This window comes from Arvicola amphibius, chromosome 1, assembly GCF_903992535.2.
Source record: "Arvicola amphibius chromosome 1, mArvAmp1.2, whole genome shotgun sequence".
In the NCBI taxonomy this organism is placed as follows: Eukaryota; Metazoa; Chordata; class Mammalia; order Rodentia; family Cricetidae; genus Arvicola; species Arvicola amphibius.
The window spans coordinates 47,505,277-47,528,208 of NC_052047.1; the positions used below are offsets into that span (position 1 = coordinate 47,505,277).

At 47.3% G+C, this 22,932-nt stretch overlaps 1 protein-coding gene across 1 annotated transcript; it reads left to right on the plus strand.

The window, feature by feature from the left end:
* The first annotated feature begins 17,595 nt into the window (after positions 1 to 17,595).
* On the plus strand, positions 17,596 to 18,026 carry LOC119807060 (40S ribosomal protein S25-like). Its single transcript, XM_038319207.1, has one exon. The coding sequence runs from the start codon at positions 17,649 to 17,651 to the stop codon at positions 18,024 to 18,026; it is 378 nt and encodes a 125-aa protein (XP_038175135.1). The 5' UTR covers positions 17,596 to 17,648.
* The last annotated feature ends 4,906 nt before the right edge of the window (positions 18,027 to 22,932 follow it).

Genomic DNA, 22,932 nt, shown 5'->3' on the forward strand with positions numbered 1-22,932 from the left:
TCTTTCTTTTCTTTTGCTTTTGATGTTGTTTTTGAGACAGGGTTTCTCTGTGTAGCTCTGATGGTCCTAGAACTCACTCGGTAGACCAGGAGGGCCTTGAACTCACAAAGATCTGCCTCCCTGGATGCTGGGATTAAAAGCATGTGCCACCACTACCCAATCCTTCTAATTAATTTGAAGAAATCGTGCGCGCGCGCGCACGTGTGTGTGTGTGTGTGTGTGTTCTTCTGGCCTCCCCTATGTTTTCTTAGTGAGTCCCAGTTGAATCACATGCTCATTGAAACCAGAGAAGCATTGAGTCACTACCTTGCCTGTGTTTTAGTGTGTCTGGGGTACTGCAATGATATACTTGACAGGATTCTTTATAAAGAAAAAAGGCTTTGTGGTTACAGCTCTGGAAGTCTAAAGTCAAAGGGCTGTATCTGGTAATGGTCCTGCCTGGAGGGTTCCAAGTGAGCAATAGACAGAGAGTGTGGGTTGTGAGATAGGATCATCTATTCTATTGGTTGTCTTGTCAGGCATTTTTGTCTCATCAGTGAGAAATGTAACTACTCTGCCTGCATGTGGTGTCCTGCTTCATGATGTTGAAGTGCAGGGAAATGGTGGGAAAGAGGCAAGACAGGAGCCCTAGGTGCTGTTGGTACCCAACCCAGACTCCCTGGGATTGTTCAGCACTAAGAACTCAACATTGCCTCTTGGCCCTTGAGGAACCCACCAGGAGCTTGTCAGCTGAGAGGGTTAACTCATCCTCTCAGGATAAACCACTGACAATGACTTCCTACAATGTCATACAGCCCACCAGCTCCCTGTGCAAATCCCACCGTGGAGACGTCCCACCGTCAGAACAAATAGAGATCTCTCACATACAAAATCATTTAGTGCGTAATAGTTCAGATACAACCTGCTTCAGACACAGTTGTATCTAGGTACTTAAAAGACATCTGTGTGCACTTGTCTCTGTTGGCTTCATCTTCAGACACTCTTCCATCAGAGGAGCTTGCTGAGCCCTAGCCAACTTCCTGACTGGAGAGAGACAGCAGAAAGAACCTCTGCTCCACAATCATGCTAGCAAAAAGCCTTGAGAAGCCATAGTTCTCACATTTTCAGTTCTTCTTGATCTGTAGAGTTTATCAAAAGAAGGGACAGTGGGCTCTGGGCAGATGGTGCCATGGTGGCTTCCAACATATGGAAGAACCGAAGTCTCAAAAAACAGAGAGTTTTTATGATGCTGCCAGAGGGCCTGAGGACTTTAGCACATCCAGTTGCTCAAGCTGTACGACATGAGCCACCCCTGAATGAATACCAGTCACACAGCCAGGTGCTGCCACAGAACTGGAGGTGGCAAAGCTCCACGTTGGAGCCCCTGGGGCTTTCCTGGCTCCTAGGAGGATGTCTGAATTTCATTTCATTATTATTCTTTTGACTCTTCCCGGCCTGTGTTCTCTCCAGCCTTCAGTTTAGAGCAAAAGCTCATCCTCAGAATGCTACACACAGTTGTGTTTTCCTAAGACCACATACACATGCACACAGGTAAAAACATAGGCATTCAGCAAGGTATGCACACTCTGTGTCTGATTTCCTCCCTCCCTTCTCTTTCTTTCTTTTCTTTATTCTTTCTTTCTTATTTTCTTTCTTTCTCTTTCACTGTTGATGTGATAAACCACCCTGATGAAAGCAACTTAAGGGAAGAAGGGTTTATTCTGGCTCACAGTTCACAGGAGCGTGAAGTAGTTGATAAAACACATCAGCAGTCTGGAAGCAGAGGACAGCTCACTTTCTCTATTGAAGACAGTCCAGAGTCTCATCTCAGGGGAAGGAGTCTCTCACCTTCGTTAATCAAGGGAGTCCCCACGGGTATGCATACAGACCGGCCTGGCCGTGATTCTAGAGTTTGTTAAGTTGATGATTGAAACTGTCCATTACTACTCTACCTGGGTCAACTTGACACCCAGCTGCCTGGAGTGAGGAGCTGGCTGGCTATAGGTGGAAAGGGAAGGGCCTATGGTGAAAGCTGCAAGCTGTTTGCATGTGCTACGTTGAGAATAAAGGCTAGCTTTATAAGAAGATCAACAGTTGACAAGACAAAGTATGAAACATAGAGGAAGATGAACAAGAAGGTTTGATGCTGGGTATCAGATAAGCAAGTTAGGCAGATAAGAGGAGGGACTGGGCTCTGGGTCAGTGACATGATAGCCCACAATGCCCTTGAAGAACATATGTAGAACACTATTGTCCTTTTATACATTCTTGCTCCAAGTACAGGTAACTGTCAGAGACTTAATTGTAGGGAAAGGTTGGTGTGGGATTCCCCACTGTATGCTGTGAATATCATTGGTTAATAAAGGAACTGCTTTGGGCCTATAGCAGAGCTATAGGGGAACTGAGCTAGGTGGGGAAAACTAAACTGAATGCTGGGAGAAAGAAGACTGCAGTCAGGGAGAAGCCATGTAGCCCCCACCAGAGACAGATGCCAGATGGAACTTTACCTGGTAAGCCACAGCCACGTGGCGATACACAGATTAATAGAAATGGGTTAAATTAAGATGTAAGAGTTAGCCAATAAGAAGCTAGAGCTAATGGGCCAAGTAGTATTTTAAATAATGTAGTTTCTGTGTGATTATTTATGGGCTGAGCATCCAGGAACCAACAAGTGGCTCCTAACAACAAATTGGTGCTCACATGGCCTACTAAAATCCACTTGAAACTTGAGAAAGCTTAAAAAAGAATCCTAGACACAAAAGAACAGAGTTAAGCATGCTTTGGTAGTGTCATTTTCTTGGGTGGGCTCTGTTTGCTAGAAGCAAGCAGAGGCATGGTTCCTTTAAGAGAGGTTTTTCTGATTCAGCAGTAACAGGAAAAAAAAGTTTGCTGTTTTGAAACTGTGGCTTCCTGGGCCATGCTGCCAGCACAAACTCTAGCTCTTTCAGGAGACCAAACATTTAAATGGGGTTTGTAAGTAGCATGTTGCAAACTGCTTAATGGCTCAACATAGACCCACTGCATACTTGGAAATAGGGCAGTGTGCACAGCTCAGAGGCAGGGAACAGATCTCCTCAGTCATATTGAACTGGGCAGAGCAATCAGAAAATTCCATATATACCCTAGTAATGCCACAGCTTAAGTTTTTAAGAAGCACTTAGCATTTTAAGAACACTCCTGGACAGTAAAGAATTACAGATACACAATAGGACACATTCAGACATAAAAGACCTCTAAATGGGTCTCAGTGTTGGATAAATGTACACAGACTTGGGAGAGAGAAGAAGAAGAATATAGACAGTTATAAAAAGAAAAAATTGTTAAAAAATAAAACAAAGTCTTTAAAGAGACAGAGTATAGATAGTCACAGATTAAAGAAATAAAAAATAAGCCATGTAAAGATGGACCATACACAGATAGTCTGAATTATGTATATTATTTTGTTTTATTTAAATTTTTTGACTGTGAAGGAGCTAAGTAATCAACATATATACTTCAATGGTATCTTGCCTTCAAAATTTGGGTTTAAGGATATGTTGCTTTGGAAAAGAGGTTCTTCTGTTTCCACAGAGGAAGAGAACCTGTGGAATCATTCTAAACTAATATGGTTTGATGGACTAAGACTCCATGAAAGGTTGCCTTGAACACCCCTCAAAAAATTACTTCACTCAATAAACAGCAGGAAAAAGTTTGGAGAAAACTACACCCATGTTCCCAAATATTGTTTATAAATGTTTCTCTACATATAAAGAGGGATATGATATAGATATGAGTAATTTGACTTGGTATGGATCTTGGTGTTGGAGTTGGTTAGCCATTTGGGCAAGAAACTGTTCTTGCCTGGACTACTTTATGAACTGAACATGCAGGACCCACAGAGAAATGACTGCTGAACTTGCCTAAAGGTGAGACTGTCCTTCAGAGTTCCTGTTTTATCAAAGAGTCTCCAAGACATTCTGCAGGGTACAGAAGAAAATGACTGACAAACTGCCAATATAGGTCTAACTGTCTTTGAAATTTCCTGCTTCATGGAAAAGTCTGTTGGATACTATGGGCCTGTAGGCTGATGATGGATGCCCCAACAGTACAGAAGAACTTTGGGTGACTGTCTAGGCACTGAGATGTTTCTGTCATTTGGAAGTTGTTTACAATATACTTCCTGAATTTATAGTTACAGTTATAGTTTTCCTTCATTATGATAAAGGATAAAGTAGTTATAAATATTGTAACTGTAATTCTTGCTTGATACCTATTTTGTTATATGCAATTTTACTATCTTAAAGTTAAAACTTTCCTTTTTTATTTAAACAGAAATGGGGAGGTGATGTGGGATTGCCCTTTATATGCTGTGAATATCACTGGTTAGTAAAGGAACTACTTTGGTCCTATAGCAGAGCCATAGGGGAACTGAGCTAGGCAGGGGAAAATTAAACTGAATGCTGGGAGAAAGAAGGGTGGAGTCAGAGAGAAGTCATGTAGCCCCCACTGAAGACAGACACCAGATGGAACTTTACCCGGTAAACGACAGCCATGTGGCGATACACAGATTAATAGAAATAGGCTAAATTAAGATGTAAGAGATAGCCAATAAGAAGCTACAGCTAATGCGCCAAGCAGTGTTTTAAATAATACAGTTTCTGTGTGATTATTTATGGGCTTAGCAGCCAGGAACCAACAAATGGCTCCTAACAACAAAGGGTGGCTGCTAACAAGAGGCTTCCATATAGGAGACCACCCATCTCCCAGACTAGGAGGTAACCAAGAAAGCCTGCAGTGCCATCTTGGTGGCCATGGGAGACTTAACTCTCTGCCATGTACAGCTCCTAGCTGATCATGTAAATGTGAGAACAAAGAGAACGCAGTATAATTAATAGCACTTGAGTCACCTATGAGGTCACAGGGTGGTAAAGCTGGGCAAATGGCTAACAGGTAGCAGAACATTCTGGTCAAGGCTGGAATCAGAGATGGACAGAGGAGAGTTTTAATAGCCTCTAATTGGGTGGGCAGTGCATGAACACCATATAATCATTTCCCTGGCTGGGTCATAGGGGAGTTCATAGAACAAGTAGGCTTTCCATTGGCCTGTCCCATGAGAGCCCTGAGAACTAACCAATCAACAGAAATTACCTCCACCTTTCTCTGGTTTCTGGCACTGCTCTGCCACATCTCCAGATATAGGAAGTTTGATGACTCTTTCCTTCATTCGAAATCACAAGAAGTTTTCCCTATGTGTATCCATGACCAATTTGAAAAGATGAATCTTAGAAAGTTAGGAACAAAAGGCATTTCATGTATGTACTAAAAGTTGAGGGGCCTAGGGTCCCAGGAGATAATTTTGAGGGAGGCGTTCAGTGGGTATTCTGCAAGAATGTTCACCAGACAGAAAAATCAGCTCCAGCCCCTCTGAAAAGTTGCTAAGTAAACCCCTTGTGTCTCCAAGGGGGACCCAGGAGACAAAGGGACAAAGAGCCTGTTCTGGACTCACTGTTGTCTTCAGCACCATCACCACACCTCCCACCTTGGTGTACTCTGGAAACTTCTGGGATGGTTTTAATGATCAACTTGACAAAAGTCTAGAGTCAGTAGGAGACTGTTTAGGAGAGGCTGGCCTATGGACTTGTCTGCTGGGATTGTCCTGATCTTTGTGACTGGCATGGAAAGAACCAGCCTAAATGTGAGTAGCCACATTACATACGTAGGCTTGGGTCCTGGGTTATATAAAGAAGATTGTGGACTGAGAACAAGTTGGCATGCATCCATGCCTTGACTGTAGCTATAACTAGCTGCTGCAGGTTCCTGATGCCTTGACGTCCCCCGCCATCGTGAACTAAAACAAACCCGCTGTCCCCTAAGCTGCTTTAGTCAGGGTGTCATCATAACAATAGCTATGACTCTAAGCACGCCTCTCCCCCTTTTTTGGGCCACATCTCCATGCCTCTCCTGTTTCTTGCTTGTGTGAAATTTTTCCTGTCTCTCCTCATCTCAAGTCCACCCTGGGGAACCACTCCCAAGCTGAAGAACATCTCCAGGAAGCGAGAGGGCATCAAGCAGGCCCAGGGCTCTGCCCTTCCCTCCAGCTGGCACCCTCCACAGTCTCATGGAGAGCTAGGGGTTTAGTTCAGTGGGTAGAGTGGTTTCCTGGGCACAGCCACCAGCATCACATAAGCCAGTAGTATTGGACCACGCCTGATATCTCTGCACTGGAAAGTGGAGGCATCAAAAGTTTGAGGTCATATTTGGCTTATATAAGGACCAAGGCCAAGATAACCGTGTAAGACCTTGTATAATGAAGACCTCTGGAACCCCAGGTGGAGGGAGGAGCATGTACAAGGGCTTGTTCCACCTGCTGCAGATGCCTGAATACAGAGTTAAACTTTTCTTTCATAACAGCGTTTAAATAATGGCTGCAATGTTGCTTCTCTTTACAAATTCATCTTGTGTGTGGAAAATAACTGTAAATCCTCATCAGGGCTTTTTCACAAATGTGTCACTCAAGCTTTCTGAACGCCCTATCTTCCCATTCAAGAATTAAAATTGCCCCTTAAAGCCATCTATCATTTCTTACAAAATCAGATGGTGCCTTGCAGGGAAGCTCTGCTTCAGGCTAGCCCAGGGGGCTGCGGGGAAGGCTTTGGGAGCGGCTGGGTCTGGAGTTGAGTCCCCGTGTAGGACGGAGTGTGCGGGCCTGCAGCTAGCTGGCTGCCAGAGCCAATGTTGGCTCTGAGCATGAGCAAAGGGACAGCTTTGTGCAAAGGGGTAGCATTCCAGACTCGTGTGAGCAAGCAGGCATCTTGCACTCCACCTTCCTGGAGTAAAAGGAGAGGAAAAAGAAAGGGACTATGGTTGGGGAGACTTGCCTGGTTTCCATCCAGACTGAGCGGGGCCTTCGACGTGAGAAGTCGCTGGCACCGAGCTGAGCCAGGAGCTGTGTAACACCCTTGAGTCATCATGGAAGGCCCTGGGTGGTGGCTGACGACAAATTAAGGACAGTACAAGCCTTGTTATTTAACTTCTGTGAGGCCCAATCCAGTGGGGCGGAGGCACGGGGAAACCCTTTCACCAGGCCAGGGGGAGTCCACTCTAGGGATCAAGATGGATGGATGGGCAGGAGTGTGGGGGGGTATTCACAGACCAGCGTGTGTTCTCAGAACTTCTAATGGTAGAGGAGCAAGGTCAAAAAGTTTGGAGGGTTCAAACTGCAGGACAAAAACATTGGGAGGCTGCTCCACACGTCAATTTTCTTCAGTCACATCTGTTGTCACCAGGTGACATGAGGGACATGGGTTCCTTCAGGTTAGGGAGTAAGTTCCATGCATTTAAAAGGTCTGTTTGCCCATCCTAGTACAGGGCACACCGCAGGAGTGCAGTTCATGGGCACTGTGGGAGCATCATTCTGTGCTTTAGTGTCTTCCTTAGATTAGAAAGGACTGGATGGGGAAGGGGGCACAGCGGCTTTATTTTGAAGTCTTCACAGACTCTGCTCACACATGGCCCACAGAGAGTGGCTGTTAGGTTGAGGTCCTGCAGTTCCAAAACCCACAAAGTCACACATCACATGGGTTCACTAGAGCCATGAGGGGCAGTGCAGGATGAATCTTGCTCAGCTCATCTACTGCTGGCCTGTCACACCCTCAGAGCAGCCCACTCTCACAGCCTGGTGGTGGTGGTTGTTGTTGTTGTTGTGGTTGTTGTTGTTGTTGTTCAGACTAGTATGGGATACACCGTAAGATCCTGTCTCGAAACAGAGATGGCTGAGCAGACAGCTCAGTTTGCAAAGTGTTTGCCAAACAATCAAGAGGACCTGAGTTTTATCCATGTGAAAAGCTGGTCATGGCATTGCCCACTTATAATCCTAATACTGGGGAGCAGAGACAAGAGGACCCCCAGGCACACTGGCAGCCTGCCTTTGCCCAATCAGAGAGTTCCAGGCCCAATAAAAGGCCCTGTCTCATAAATCAAGGTAGACAGTTCCTGAGGAAAGACACCCAAAGATCTTTGGCCATGGTGTGTCTGTCCATACCTACCCACACAGGTGCACCCAATGAACCCACACACATAAAAGACTATATATAGAGAGATCAAAAACTTTCCAGTCAGTACACAGTAACTTGATTTCCCAAAAGCCTGAAGATGTGGGTAATTGTTCAGTTGACTCACAGGAGCAGTGGGCTCATCTCCAATCGTTAAAACTCAGTGTCTGGAATGAACTTGCTGCCTGCCCGGTAAAAGTGAGCTCTCCAGCTATGCTTCCAATGAACAGGAACCAGTTTAACTAAAATCGGAAGCACATTGCCAGGTGAGCTGGCACACATCTGTAATCTGAGCCCTGGGTAAATGGAGGATCATCCTGGCTACACAATGATGGGTCTAATTTGTTCTGAGACCCTGTCTAAAAGACAGAGAGGAGGGCGAAGGGGGGGCATTTCCTAGAGATACCACAGCTATCCAGTGTCTCCTTATCACTTCTCTGACCACAAAGGGAAGGAAAGGATATACCCGTGGCTTGGAACCCTGCCTGGGAAGCACAGTACTCAAGAACACACTTTGAAACCTAATTGGAACACGAGGTTGAGCAATGAGCTTGGTCACTTTTGAACATATTTGAAAAGGAATACTGTCCTGGTTACAGTACCTATTGCTGTGATAAAATACCATGACTAAAGGCAGTTTGGGGAGGAAGGGGGCCATTTCGTCATACATTTCCACATCAAAGTCTATCAACAAGGAAGTGGGACGAGAGCTCCCGGCGGGAACCATACTGGCTTTCTTCTTAGGACTTGCTCAGTCCACTTTCTTACACAACTCAGGACTACCTGCCCAGGGGTGGCATCCCCCATATCCATGGGCTGGTCCCTCCACCATGAAACATTAATCAAGGAAAAGATCAACAGACTTGCTCACAGGCAATCTGGTTGGAGGTATTTTCTCAATTGAAGTTCCTCTTCCCAGATAACTCTAGCTTGGTTTAAAATTGGCAAAAATTATATATATATACAGAATACATAAAACCCACATTGTCTTTGGCTATATACTTTAAGGACAGTATGCTTTGCAAGAAATAAAGAACCAGCCACAAAAACATATTGAAAAAAATCTCAGGCACAGCCGCAACATGAAATTGGAAGTGGTCTGGACGACTTGAGAACAAGTGTGAGCATAAAAATTAGCCTTAGGCCGGGCGGTGGTGGCGCACGCCTTTAATCCCAGCATTCGGGAGGCAGAGGCAGACGGATCTCTGTGAGTTCGAGGCCAGCCTGGTCTACAAGAGCTAGTTCCAGGACAGGCTCCAAAGCCACAGAGAAACTCTGTCTCGAAAAACAAAAACAAAAACAAAAACAAAAAAATTAGCCTTAGGGGGAGGGGATAAGCACACAGCTTTAATTCCAGCATCAGGAGGTAGAGGCAGAAGGATTTCTATGAGCTCAAGGTCATTCTGGGCTAGTAAGTACCAGGCTAGCTTGGGCAACATAGTAAGATCCTGTGTGTTAAGTGTGGGTGGGGGATGGGAGGATAGGGGGTTCCCCAGCATCTAACCATGTCTCCCTTTTGTGGATCCAGTTGCTCATGAGGTAGGCACCACCTTGTTTCAGGACAGGAGCCCTCAACAGGCCTTAGTCACACGGATTGGCTCAGAGGGAGGAAGTTAGTGGAAGCCAAGTGAAACCCAAAGCTTGGGTTTGGAAATGTGGGGCCAACACGCTGAGCGAGGAATAAAGATGCTGCTGTCATTTTTGCTACTTGGAAGGCAGTCATCCTGAGAATGAGACTTGGATGCTGAAAAAAATGTGAGGTCGTAGAGTGGGGCCCAGTCACTTTTAAACTCTCTGGGACAAACTGTACAAGAAGACCTCCTTGACCTGGGCTTTTGGATTAAATGACCTAATAAATTTACTATCCGGGGCCCGGTCAGGAAAGAAGAAACTAACCCATGTCTTTTGCAATACAGGAAATCAGGGAAAGAGTTTGTTTGTTCTCACTATAACAAAATATGCAAGGCTGTGTGCATTTTTTTTTTTATAAAAAAGAGGTTTATGTACGTCACAGGTAGGAGGACTGAAATCTGAGACAGCATAGCTTTGATTCTGGTGAGGGCCCCATTAGCTGCCTCAGATCACGGTTGATGACATTGCTGTCCAAGTGCGGGGGCGGGGCGGGGGGGAGGCGGTGGAAGCAGATGGCAAGACAGGAAGTCAGAGTGCCAGGCTCTCAGCGCAGCCACAACCGTCCTAGCTTACTTTCTGCTGCTGTGACAAAACACTGTCCTAGCACAGCTTAGAAGGGGAAGGGATTCATTTGGCTCACGCTTCCAGGTCACGGTCCATCACGGAGGGGAGTCGGGGCGGAGGAAGGCCCGCTCACGCTTTCTTATAGCATCCAGCATCACCTGCCTTGGGACGCGCTGCCCCCAGTACCTGCATCAGTTACTAATCATTACAACTCCCTACAGACATGCCCTTCTGGCCACCCTGATGGACGCAATTCCTCAGTGGAGGCTTTCCTCCCAGACGACTCAAGGCTGTTCCAGGTTGACAATTAAAGCTAACTAGGACAGAAGCCCTCTCGTGATTAACACAGCATCCAACTAGAGCGGCCTTCATCCATTTAAGGATGCTGTCCCCCATGACTTAATGACCTCCCATTATCCCCAACACCTGAAAAGTTCCACCTTAACTTCACGCATTGGTGACCACACTTCCAACATCGGAGTCTTTGGAGGACACACATATGCCTTCAGGTCTCAGTCTAATGGAGCCATCAGAATGAGGGTGCTGGAGACAGGTAATCCCCAAGGCTATGTAGTTAACTATGGAGAACGTGACGACTAGAACTTGGAACCTTAGAGGAGAGTCTCATTGGATAGGTGATGCTGGGCTCCAGGACAAAATTGCAGAGCTTATGTTTGGGTTACTGAAGAGCAAAGGGGTGGCAAGAGTTGCTGGATGTCCATACTCCCTCTGTCCTGGCCCGTGGCTTGGTTCCTCATCCTCAGACTGGAGACATGGCATTTTTACTAGTCTGGGATCAGGCAGAGGCAGAATAACCACCTTCCTGTGGCTCTGACTAGGAATGTAATTCAAGGATCTTCGATAGGAACTGACCTTCCGCATCCAAGGACTAGCCAAGCTTCTCTGGAGCACTGCCAAAGCAGCATGGAACCCGACGGCTGGGAAGGCGGAAAGAGGAGATGAATAAAAAGGAGAAGAAAGTAGACACAAGACGGACCCTGTGAGGAAGGACAGGAGGCCGGAGTCAGTGCCCCCGATCCTCCAAAGCCGGTGCACTTTCTCATGAGATCTGTGCGCAAGGCATTTTGGACAGTGAAGGGGAACCCAGGCAAGGCGAATCCATGAGCCCGGCCACTGCTCTCTGTAGCCGTGGAAGCCTGGTAGACATGCTAGTCTTCCAAATCTCAGGCGGGGGGTCTCTGTTAGCCCTACTCTCCTGACTCTACTACCAACACCCAGGAAAGGAGACTCTCAGGAGGGCTTCCTTCAGCTCAGCCAAGAAGACACATTACAATGCCATGTAAGTGCCCCTGCACAGGCACACAAAACTGCTTCTGTCAACGGGGGAGAGGTTTTCCTTTTCCTTCATTTTGAAATTTTGGTATTAGGAAGGATTTGTGTATTTAAAAACATACACAGAAGTGAGATGTAACCAGACTGCATTAAAAGAATTCTCCCTCCCTACTCTTTCTCTCCAAAGAAAAACTGGCCCTCTGGATCTATCATGGGCCAACCACTGGCAGAGAATACCAAAGAAAAATAAACTCATGCTTTCGACATCCATGGAGCGCTCGACCCCCCTCTGAGTCACCACCACCCCCATTGTCCACACCCTCCCTGGAGTTCCCAGTTGATACTTCCCATTCTTTCATTCAGTAAGCAAGAATAAGGCACCTACTGTGTTCAAGGAAAGGCACAGATAACTTAGGAGCAGGGTAAACTAGCTCCCCTCTAGAGGGACCCACCTCCATCCTCCAAGAGTCCCCCTCCTTCCAGAAACTTCTCAGATGTCATCTGAGGCACTCTGGCACAATCCCACAGCCCCTGCTCGCATCTCCACGCGGCTGGTAGTGATTATCTACACTCTGTGTGTATGTGACATGTCATTTTTTGTTGTTGTTTTTAATGAATGCTTTATTTTTGTTGGTCCCATCTTCCCCCTAGAGCACCAAAGACCTTTGAAGGTTGGGATTCTGCTATTTCTTTCTCTGTGTCTAATGACAGCGTGCCCTGTGCGGGATTGTGCTCAAAAGGGAGAGGACCGAATGGGCTTTCCAAAGACAACAAGGAGCCTTGCCGCAGTTCCTCAGAGATGCAAGCCAGTCTTTGCACACGTCGTCTTCTTGCTCCTCACCGGCTTTGAGTGGTCCCTGCTACAGCCATCGCCGTTGGTCCTCTTGTCCTAGACAACTGATGAATGGGGTGTTTGAGAAAGGGGTGGCACAGAGCTCTAGCAGGAGCTTCTATCCGGGGTGTCCACACTCAGCTCCACAGTTCCGCTGTGCCGGGTGTGGTCAAATTGTCAAATAATTCCTTGGGATTTATCCTGAACCACATACGGCTTCCCACAGTTCCCGTGGTCGAGGTTCCTTCTCTCCCCCACTTTCAGTAGGAAATCAAGGTAACTTGTGGAGGGGAGTCATGGGTGCTATGGAGTATATGCACGTGTATGAGAGGATGTGCACGTCTGTAACATACATGCAGAGGTCAGAGTTTGGGAACCACCCTTCAAGTCTGATTATTATCTCTGACTGGCTGTGGAGCTCTCGGGAGCCTCCCGTCTCCACCCACTAGAGTTGCAGGCAGGCACAGTCGAGGCCAACTTTTGAGTGGGTGCTGGGGATTTGAATTCAGGTTCTCTTGCTTTGATAGCAAGCACTTTTATCCACAGAGCCAACTCCCAGGCCCCAGCTCTGCAACTTCTAAGAGGAAAGGCTGGAGTGTCGTCTGGGTCTTTCCAAGTCCCCAACGGGATCTTTTCAGCTGTCACGTCAACTGTGATCAAAATGATGTGAATGAACTTCCAGAATTCACTTTTCCACACCTCTCACCCTAGCTCTACGGTTACACTAGGGTTTAATTTCAACTCTCTGGAAGGCAGCCAGAAACAAGAGGCAGGGACAGGGAGGTGGGAGTTGGGATGAATATGAGCAAAGAACATGATATGCGTGCATGAAGATGTCATAGTGAGAAGCTGTGTTTTAAACAATGAACATATATATATATATATATATATATATATATATATATATATATAAAAACATAAACTAACACATACTAAAATGTTTTCATTCTATAGCTCTGTGGTCTTGGACAGGGCACTCAATCTGAGTGTTTCTTCTTTCAGACCATGGAGCTTAATTGAACAGACAAAAATCCTGTCTGGACTATATAGGCGTGATGCAAGGATTAAATGAAAGGGACAGCATGAACAAGCTTTCAACAAGGCCGACATGGAGTGAGCACCCTGGACATGGTAGCTCTTACCCTCCTAACAGCCACTGTTTTGATTACCAGCCTGCTTCCGTCAGTCTGGCCCCAGCTTCCCTCATAGGACCTCCTTCACTAGAATGTTGAGAAAGCTGAAAGGCCAGATTGGTGGGGAGCCTCGGAGCCCCCCAGCTTGTAACAGAACAGTCCCAACAGCTGCCTTGAGTTGAGTCTGTGCATGTAACCAGACTGTGAGGCCCAGGCCTTGCTCATGTCCCATCTCAGCCAGCCCCAATCGGCTGCTGCACACATGGTCCATAAATGGGAATCATTAACCGGGAGGCCCATAAACACCCTCTCCTGACAATGCCGTGTGCGCGTGCCGGCTATGTGGCAATCTCTCAGTCAAGCCCCCGAGTCCAGACACAAAAACTGTGTGGAAATACCTGTGTGCCCTGAAAAGAAGCTTCCAGAAGTGGGTCAGCTTCCCAAGCTACCTGTACCAACTCTGCTTCCCTTCACTCCCCGAAAAGATGGCTGAGTGGTTCAGAATAATTAGCAGAGACGCTTCATCTTCTCCACAAGGATGTTGGAAACTCGTGATCCCCTCTGCATTCACTACAGCTTCAAGACACACAGGGCGGTGGGTTCAGGGGAGAATGGTGACAGTCCTGGTTGGACAGAATGGATGCCCTTCTACCGTAAGCTCCTGCAGATACATTATGCAAAAGGGGCTTGAAATCTTGGAGCTGTCAAAAGGAAGCAATATTGCTCATTCTCCATGGATGCTGGAGTAAAAAGCCTGGCATACAGAGAGACCCAAAGCTTTCATGCACTAGACTTATGCTAAGTTGGGAAGGACACTGGGACCGCAATGGGGCTGGGTGTCTTAGGGGTACAGGAGGTAGAACTTCAGCGAACCTCAGTGCAACCATGTGGACTGGAGCTTTCCAAGAAGAGGGGACCAGATGTGTTCGGCAAATGATTCCCTGGGCGGAATTACAGCAGCAGCAGACCTTGGGAGGAAATAGGGGCATCTCTAGCATCAATTTCTCCATTTGCAAAATGGACATAAAGACAGAAGTGCAGCAATTGGTAGAAGGTCACTGTCTTCACTGGGGCTACACACAGAGCGAGAGGCCACCCAGGCCAGCTTCGGATGACACCTCTATCAAGGGAACAGGAAGGAAGGGGGGCACTGGAAGATCAGAGGCATGGAAAGAGGAAGAGAAAAGGAGATGGGGTGAGGAGAAGGCGGAACAGGGAGGAGTGGCTGGGCCAGCTGGGAGATGAAGAGGAGGCAGCAGCCTGCAGTCCAGAGGATTCCAGAGGGTGCTTAGAGGGTGCTTATGATTTCTGATGGGGTGGAGGGAGCAGAGTGGGGGGAGGAGGCAGTGCCTGTTCTCCAGTGGTGTGGAAGGTGCCCTGGGCTCTGGTATATTTAAGGAACTTCCTGTCCTGTCACTCATACAGCCTTTGCTGTATTACTGAGCACCATGGGAACATGGCAGGACCCAGGTCTGGTGGCTGTCCTCCCAGAGGGCAGTGTTGGGTTAAGAAGGCACCCTGGACTTCAGAGAATTTTCAGGATTGTAGGAGACACTTTGTTCTCTCTTTCCTGCCATCCCTTACATCTCCAGCCTCCCAACCAAGCAAATATATTACTCCGCTTCAGGGTTTTGTCCCAGTAGAACACCCTGCCTTTTCTCAATTCGTGTTCCTGTTGTAGTTTTGACTGTGGGTTTCTCAGAGTCCTGGTTGACCTTGAACTCGCTACTTAAGAGAGGGTGGCCTTGAATTCCTGATCTTCCCACCCCCACCGACCAAATGCTGGGATTAAAGGTGTGCACCACCATACTCAATTTCTTCTTGAGCATTTTAGTTTTTGCTTTGTTTTGCTATTTTTTTTATGGGCAAGAAAGACAATGTATGTAGCAAGGCAGCCTCTACCAACAGAGAAACAGGAATGCGGTGGTAAGGCCCTCTTCCTACTAAGTCAGTCAGGGATGGAGCCATGACAGCCAGTGACAGACACACTGCAGAGCCAGTCCTCCGAGGACTGGGACAGGCTGGTCACAGTAACAGAGACTAGATAGTAGCCAGCAGCAAGCTATGCAGGAGCCAGTCCCAGAACTCCGCCCACAGAGCTCCATAGCACCTCCCTAGTTTTCCCTGGATGCCCACCAACAGTCTCCATGGGCTACCAGGAGCCCCACCCTTCTGCTCCATCCTTGCCTGCCTACCTTTCAGAAAGCCACCTTGTCTGTCAGCGACCCAAAGAAGACTGTCTTTTGGCAGAGGAGAAGCGCCTCACACGTCCTCTTTCAGATCCCTGATTCTTCGGCCAGAGGACAGCCACCTCTGACTTTCAGGCAGAGCCCTTCTTGGGCAATTCTGGCATTATTTCCTGGTCTCCCCTCTGCTCCCTTGCGTTGCGAGCTGCCTCTAGGAAGAACGTCACTCTCCTGAACCCTATTAGTTAGCTTTCTGTCTACCTTGCTTCCTCAGCCATGTGGGAACGGGGCAAGGACGGAGCAGATGGGAATTTGCCCCTTCCGGGCTCCTCCAACCTGCCATCCCGACAGCTCCAGAGTGTGTTTATTCTCCCGGCACACCACTGTCCTCAACTCTCGGCTTTCTGCTTCCATTATCATTCCTTTAAGCCACAGACCCCCTTAGGAGAAATCAGAAGAGTTCTCCAGGAGAGCAAAGGAAGTCAGGGCTGTTCAGAGCGTGTTTATGGAGGCCTTTCGTGAACTTTACAAACCCAGTACTAAACAAGTGTGAACGGATTTTTCAAGGAAGAAACATGCTTTTGCAATTTGCTGGAAGTTTCCCCTCGTGTTCCAGAAAAGCAGCCTCCCCATTACTCACCAGGGAGGCATGCAGGCCAGAGAGGAAGGAGAATTGGGGAATGAAAACAGGCTTTCCCCTTGCCCGTGTTAAACAGCACTTAATAATCAAATTGAAAAAACACACAAATGAAACAAAGACGTTTTCCAAATGGGCTGCAGCCCCGAGGCCAGACTTCATGGGGCCTCAGCGGGAAGAATTTGTGTCTTTGCCCTAATTGGGCTCCAGGCAAAGTGGCTGATGGGAGGGCCAGATGCTGGTGTCAATAGGAGAATAGGACAGAGAGAGCCCCTTGAGGTGTCCCATCCTTTCCCTAGGGTGTCACCATCTCCTGGACTTCTCTTAGGGTATATAAGTCTTCTCGGATCGCTCCCGTGGGAAAGAGAGCCCCCACTTGACCCCAATCTACACTCATTAACTCACTCATGTGGTCATCCCTTCAGTGAAGCCCGTCTCCAATTACGCCAACTATCTTTGCTCCAGTATCAAAGCAAAAAGGAGAAATTTAAAAAGCCAAGAACTTCTCTTTACCCCACTTCCCTGTGGGTGGGTGGCCCTAGGTCTCTGCTCCTGGTCCAGTCATTTGTACTTGCTGTACGCAGTCACCCCCTTCTGAATCTCTCCCACATTCCTTCCAGTCTGGTTCAATAACTACTGAGGTCGGGATCAGCCATTTCTCCTTGTGGGTATCTCTTGGTCTGGAGCCTCATTAACGCACAGTCTCAGGGGATCCTGTTTTGTCAAAGGAAGTCAAGAACAAGACACACGCACTTCCAGCGGGAGGTGGACCTTCCTTCATCCTGGACAGCCCTTCACAACCTCCTTGGCTGTTCCTTCTTCTCCTGACCTCTTGTCTCAGAGTGGCCTGGCTCTCACCCTTTGGGTCTTTTCTTTATACTCCTTCCCTTGATGATCTCACCCTGACTAATGGCTTTGAGATCATCTAATGTGGTGAAGACTTTAAAGTTTTTATGACTTTTCCTAGCTTGTCCCCGGAATTGCAGGCTTGCATAGCCTGTTTCCTGCTCGGCATCTCTACACCTAGCAAATGGCTATTCCAAACTTAAGATGTTAAAAGTGACCAAGTCCCAAGTCCCTATAGGGGCTTTCAAGATGCTGTGTTTTCTACCTTCCCCCAATCCTTCCGCTCTCCTCCAGCAACACTAGCCACCGTATGACTCCTGCCAAAGGCCAGGCAGGGTTCTTCTCTGGGGACTTCACATCTATTAGTGCCTCTCTCCATGTGGTTGTTTCCCTGATTGGCTACACAGATGTGGTAATATGCGATGCTTTCACGCAGCTAGTCAAAAGTGGGTTTGAGCTTTTTTCCCGACATCTTAGGGAGGCTGCAGTGGTCGTCGCCACTCTCCGAGCTTCATCATGCCGCCCAAGGATGATAAGAAGAAGAAAGATGCCGGAAAGTCGGCCAAAAAAGACAAAGACCCAGTAAATAAGTCCCGTGGCAAGGCCAAAAAGAAGAAGTGGTCCAAAGACAAAGTTCGGGACAAGCTCAACAATCTAGTCCTGTTTGACAAGGCTACATACGACAAACTCTGTAAGGAAGTTCCCAACTATAAACTTATTACTCCAGCCGTGGTCTCTGAGAGGCTGAAGACTCGCGGTTCCTTGGCCAGGGCAGCCCTTCAGGAGCTCCTTAGTAAAGGGCTCATCAGGCTGGTTTCAAAGCACAGAGCCCAAGTAATTTACACCAGAAACACAAAGGGTCGAGATGCCCCAGCTGCTGGTGAAGATGCATGAACAGGTTCAATCAGCTGTACATTTGGAAAAATAAAACTTTATTAAATCAAAAAAAAGTGGGTTTGACATTCAGTCTTTTTTTAAAACTTTTTTTTTATGTGAAAAGAATGTTGACTCTGTGTTTGTGCTTGTGTTTGTGTGTGTCTATATGTGTGTGAAAGAGCACATGTATATGTGAAATCTAGGTGTATGGTGCATGTGCACGCATGTGTGACCTGGATATGGGACCTGATATAAACACATGGCCAGAGTAGGACATCAAGGACTTTTTCTGCCACTCTCTACTTCTAGACAGTCTCTTTGAATCACAAGTTCACCTTTCTCTCAGTTTGCTGGCCAGAAGCTCTTGGGATCCACCTGTTCCCCTCCCTAATGCTGGGGCTATGACCTGCTTTAAACGTGGTGCTGAGAATTTGAACTCAGATCCTCATGCTTGCAGAGCAAGTACTTTTACCCACTGAGCCATCTGCCCAGCTCCAACATTGACTTTATTTTCTTCTTATTTTCAGGACAGGGTTTCTCTGTGTAGCTTTGAAGCCTGTCCTGGAACTAGCTCTATAGACCAGGCTGGTCTTGAACTAACAGAGATCTGCTTGTCTCTGCCTCCCAAATGCTAGGATTAAAAGCACGCGCCACCACCACCATGCTCCAACACTGACATTTTAAAAGAGATCATTCTAGTTGGCTTGTAGAATGTCTGTTCCATGGTTCCACTGATGTCATTTAACTTATTCCTTTACTCTTGTTGTACTGTGAAGGGGGCTCTTTTCTGTCTTCCTCACATCTCCAGGGACGACTTCCTGTGGCCTGTGCTCTCCTCTGGGGCCCAGGCCTTAAGCAACAACTGTTTAGCTCTATGGTTGTTCACTCTTGCTTGCTCATGCAACACCTGAGAAACCATGGTCCCCCATGCTGCCACCCCATCCATGCACACCCATTATTTCCATGTTTTCTTTTACCTTCTTTCTGTCTTGACTTGCATAGCTCAAAATATCCACCAGAATCTCCACCAGAATCTCATTATTCCCTCCTCCTCCTCCTCCCATTCGTTCTCCTTCTTTATTTCCCCATCTTTCCTACTCTCTTTCTAGAAGCAACTATGTACCAGGCTTTAAAAAGGAGTCAAAACCAAGACAAAGCCACTTCCTACCCTCATGAGACTTATTATCACAGAGGGACCAGAGGACAAATGGGGTCAAGTACACAAGGGCCGCTGGTTGCCTTGAGGGATAATTAAGTGGATTACATCTGACCAATTTTGTCCTCAAGAAAACTCAGGATGCCACAAGGAAAACAGACCTGGGGAAGGAAGAGGTGCATAGCCAGGTGGGAAGTGGGTGAGAGGCAAGAGTGACAACCAAGCAAACAAGCCTCTCTCTCTTCTCACCATCCTCCAGCTTTTACCCCCAGCTGTCGGGTTCTTCAGCAGCCTCCATCCTACAGCCACCTCCTGAAAGACACCTGGGACTCAATCCACTAATTTTTGCGAGAAGATGGGGTTTTCCTCCCCTCCCTATGAGTGGGAACCTCCTCCCGCTCAAAGACTAAAGGACAGGAAGCTGTTCGTGTTCCTTGGATTGTTTGATCTTCACACGGGTGGGAAAAACACACGCCAGGGGCATCACTAAGATTGGGAACATCCCTTGATGTTTTTCAAGCAGGCGGTCCAGTCCCAGAACAAACTTTTATCGCAATGCTTTTATTCCTCTTCCTCAGCGTGCAGTGATGTGAGTGCCTCCCTGACCTGCATCTGGTGGGACATAGATCCTGACTCAGATAGTTGGGCTGAGGGTAGAAAGGGCAGGAGAGAAGATTGAAAACTCCACGGGTGGTGAAGTAGCTGATCAGCTGATCAAGGATGTGAGACAAAATACAACAGGTTGAGTAAAAACTTATCTACCTTGGCAGTGAAAAACTTAAAGCAATCCAAAACAAAACAAGACAAAAGAAACCAACCCCCAATGACTTAAATTGTCTGCAAAGAAGGGAGCTAGCTATTTCAAAGGCCCTTTCAAAATAAAAGCCCAGAGTGGGAAGTGTTTGGGGTGAGAAACATTTTGGGGTAGCACCTTCCTGAGTATGCTCAGCCTAAGGTCCTGGCTAAAGAAGGAAAGCCAGAACACCGATTTCAGGGCAAGCTTAACTCTGGGTCATGGAGCATTTGTTCCAAAGGTTAAGATGGCAGACTGGAATGCCAGTGGGCAAGCTCAATTTGCGTCATAAAGATGGCAAACAGGGCCACTACCTTTGGGCATACTGAGCTTCACCATACATTCTGAGCTTGAAAAGTAAGAAAGCTCTTTGAGGACGTCACTGAGATGAGCCTGTGTCTGGCTCTAAGTTACTGAACTGTGCCTTGCTTGGTGGCTCCATTTTGAAAATGCAGAGACAGGCTGATTCTGCACCCAGGCCCCAAAAGGTGCTGAATAGACCAGACTGAGGGAAGGAGCAACACTCTCACCTGGACCCCAGGAAGAGGAGGACGCCTAACACTGTGACAGTGACAGCTGAGCTGTCACCTGACCACTGGTGTGTGTGTCTAGCACTGATGAGCAGAAAGCTTCCAACTGTCTGTCGCAGGTTCTTATGCCGAGTTAGATCCCCACTGTTGATACAGTCTACTCAAACTGCTGATTTTGTAGCTCTCTCGCTCTCTCTCTCTCTCTCTCTCTCTCTCTCTCTCTCTCTCTCTCTCTCTCTCTCACACACACACACACACACACACACACACACACACAGAGAGAGAGAGAGAGAGAGAGAGAGAGAGAGAGAGAGAGAGAGAGAGAGAGAGAGAGAGAGAATTTCTGTGTGATGTATACCGTGATCTCAGAGCTAACAGTGATTAAGACTGGAATGAAAGAACCTGGGCTCAGAGCTGAAGAGACAAATCAGCAGTTAAGTGCACTCGTTGCTCTTGCAGAGGACCCACGGTTCAATTACTAGAACCTACATAGTGGCTCTTAACTCCAGATGATCTGACGCCCTCTTCTGAACTCGGTAGGTGCCATGCGTGCATCTGACACGCATATAGGCAAAACACTCATACACATGAAATAAATAAATCTAAATACATTAAAAAAAAAAAAAGAACCTGGCCTTGAAAAGACCTATGGACTCACAGCAGCTGCGGTTGCCTCCATGTGACCCACACCAATCCGGTGAGCGATCCAGCATGGATGGGGGTGGGACTTATGAGTCCCCACCCCTTGCTGAGGAGCTATTGCTGAGGAGTAGTTGGCTGCTGGGAGGGAACATCCGTTTTCTTCAAAGGTGTGGCTCCTGATCGGTTGACCAGCTCCAGTAGATTGTCCCACATGGATGGCACTGATTGAACTCAGTGGATCATGAAATAAACTATTAAATGAAGTGTAATGGGAACACGGGGGAGGGTAGAATCCAAGAAAGGGGAAGGGGAGGTATGAAAAGGATCAAAAGACTGTGCGTGCATGAAATTCTCAAAGAATAGGTAAAAATAAATACAATTTAAAAATAAACCTGTGCTTGTCCATAGCCAACTATCAAGGGAAACCAGACAGCTTAGCAAACTGTCGCCAACAAAAATGACTTAGCTTGAGAGTCTATTGTTACTCGATATATCCTGACATTGTGGGAAGATACGAATGTGTATGTCTATGTTTCCGACATACTAAGCTCACATGTCCCTTGAAATCACAGGAGTTTAGCCCTGAGGATGCTTGGCTTGCTTAGCGGCTGACAGACACGAAGAAGAGCTTCTTGGGCGCTCTGTGCTGGCCGACAGATGCTCTAGGTTAGCCCCAGCATTTTAGAGGCTTTTATGAGATGGGATGAGTCAGGCTTCCAGGGAATCCATCCACAGCTCCTTGGCACAGCAGTCTCTGGCGCCGAGCCTTACTGGGAACTGCCGAAACACAATGTGCTTATGCTTCCCTGGTCAAGGGAGAGCGCTGTCCCCCTTCAGATAGGAGCGGGAATTTGGATTCCTCTAGTGGGGAGAATAAGAGGCTAAAGTTGTAAACAAATGGGTAGACGGAGGAACACTGTGCATTGTGGGTGTCGCATGCATCATCATCTGAGAGATGCTTTCTCCTTCCTACGACCCGGGATCAGAGGCAAGGAAAGCACCAAGAGCTCACTAAGGTATTTTCCAGGGAGAGAGGAGCAGAGCCCAGAACAATGGGAAAAAAGAGAGCAAATGGAGCTAAGAAATCCTTAAGTTTCCAGAGCCTGTCCTATCACCATCAGGGGTCCTCCCTGCAGCAAAGCGGCAGTCTAAGAACGAGGGGGAGACTTTGGAGGCTGAAGCACAGCACGTATGCTAAGTGACATCCATCCAGCTTCCAGGTTCTTAGTTTTAGGCCCAGTAGGATGCTCTGAGTCTGCCCAGTTGCAGGTATAAATGAAAGTTCAGCTAGCTTGAGGGCCCACGGGGCTCTGTCAATAGATTAGTTCCAAGGGGTAGTGGTTCTGAGTGTTTAACTGTGGTGGGTCACTGCCGTAGTGACCCCAAGAATAAAGGACCTTGTGGCAGTCAGAACACGCTTCTAAGACCAGCTGTTTGCTGACAGGAGCTAAAAGTCAACAATAATTGAGAATACTCTGGGTCCTTGTAGAAACCGGGCCTGAAGAACACAGTGAAGTATTTGTACTCAATTATTTATGGAGTGCTGAGTGGGCAGGCATGCACTTGGAAGGGAAGGTGAGCCAAGCTTGGGGGAGGGGGGGAGGGTGTCTCTTCTCACTAATAAGCCTGCCCTGATAAGACGAGGAAACAAAGTATTAACAACTTAAGGAAGAAAGGTCCACAGGAAAGTGCAGCGAGGGGGCTGTGGGCCAGCAGAGGAGGACGTAGCTGGCAGAGTCAGTCAGGAAATGGACTTTTTTACATGAACCTTGATAGAGCTTTTCAGCAGAAGGGATGGAAGAT

What these genes read in the sequence shown, in the direction of transcription:
- LOC119807060 (XM_038319207.1), top strand. Translation starts at nt 17,649, where the DNA reads ATGCCGCCCAAGGATGATAAGAAGAAGAAAGATGCCGGAAAGTCGGCC.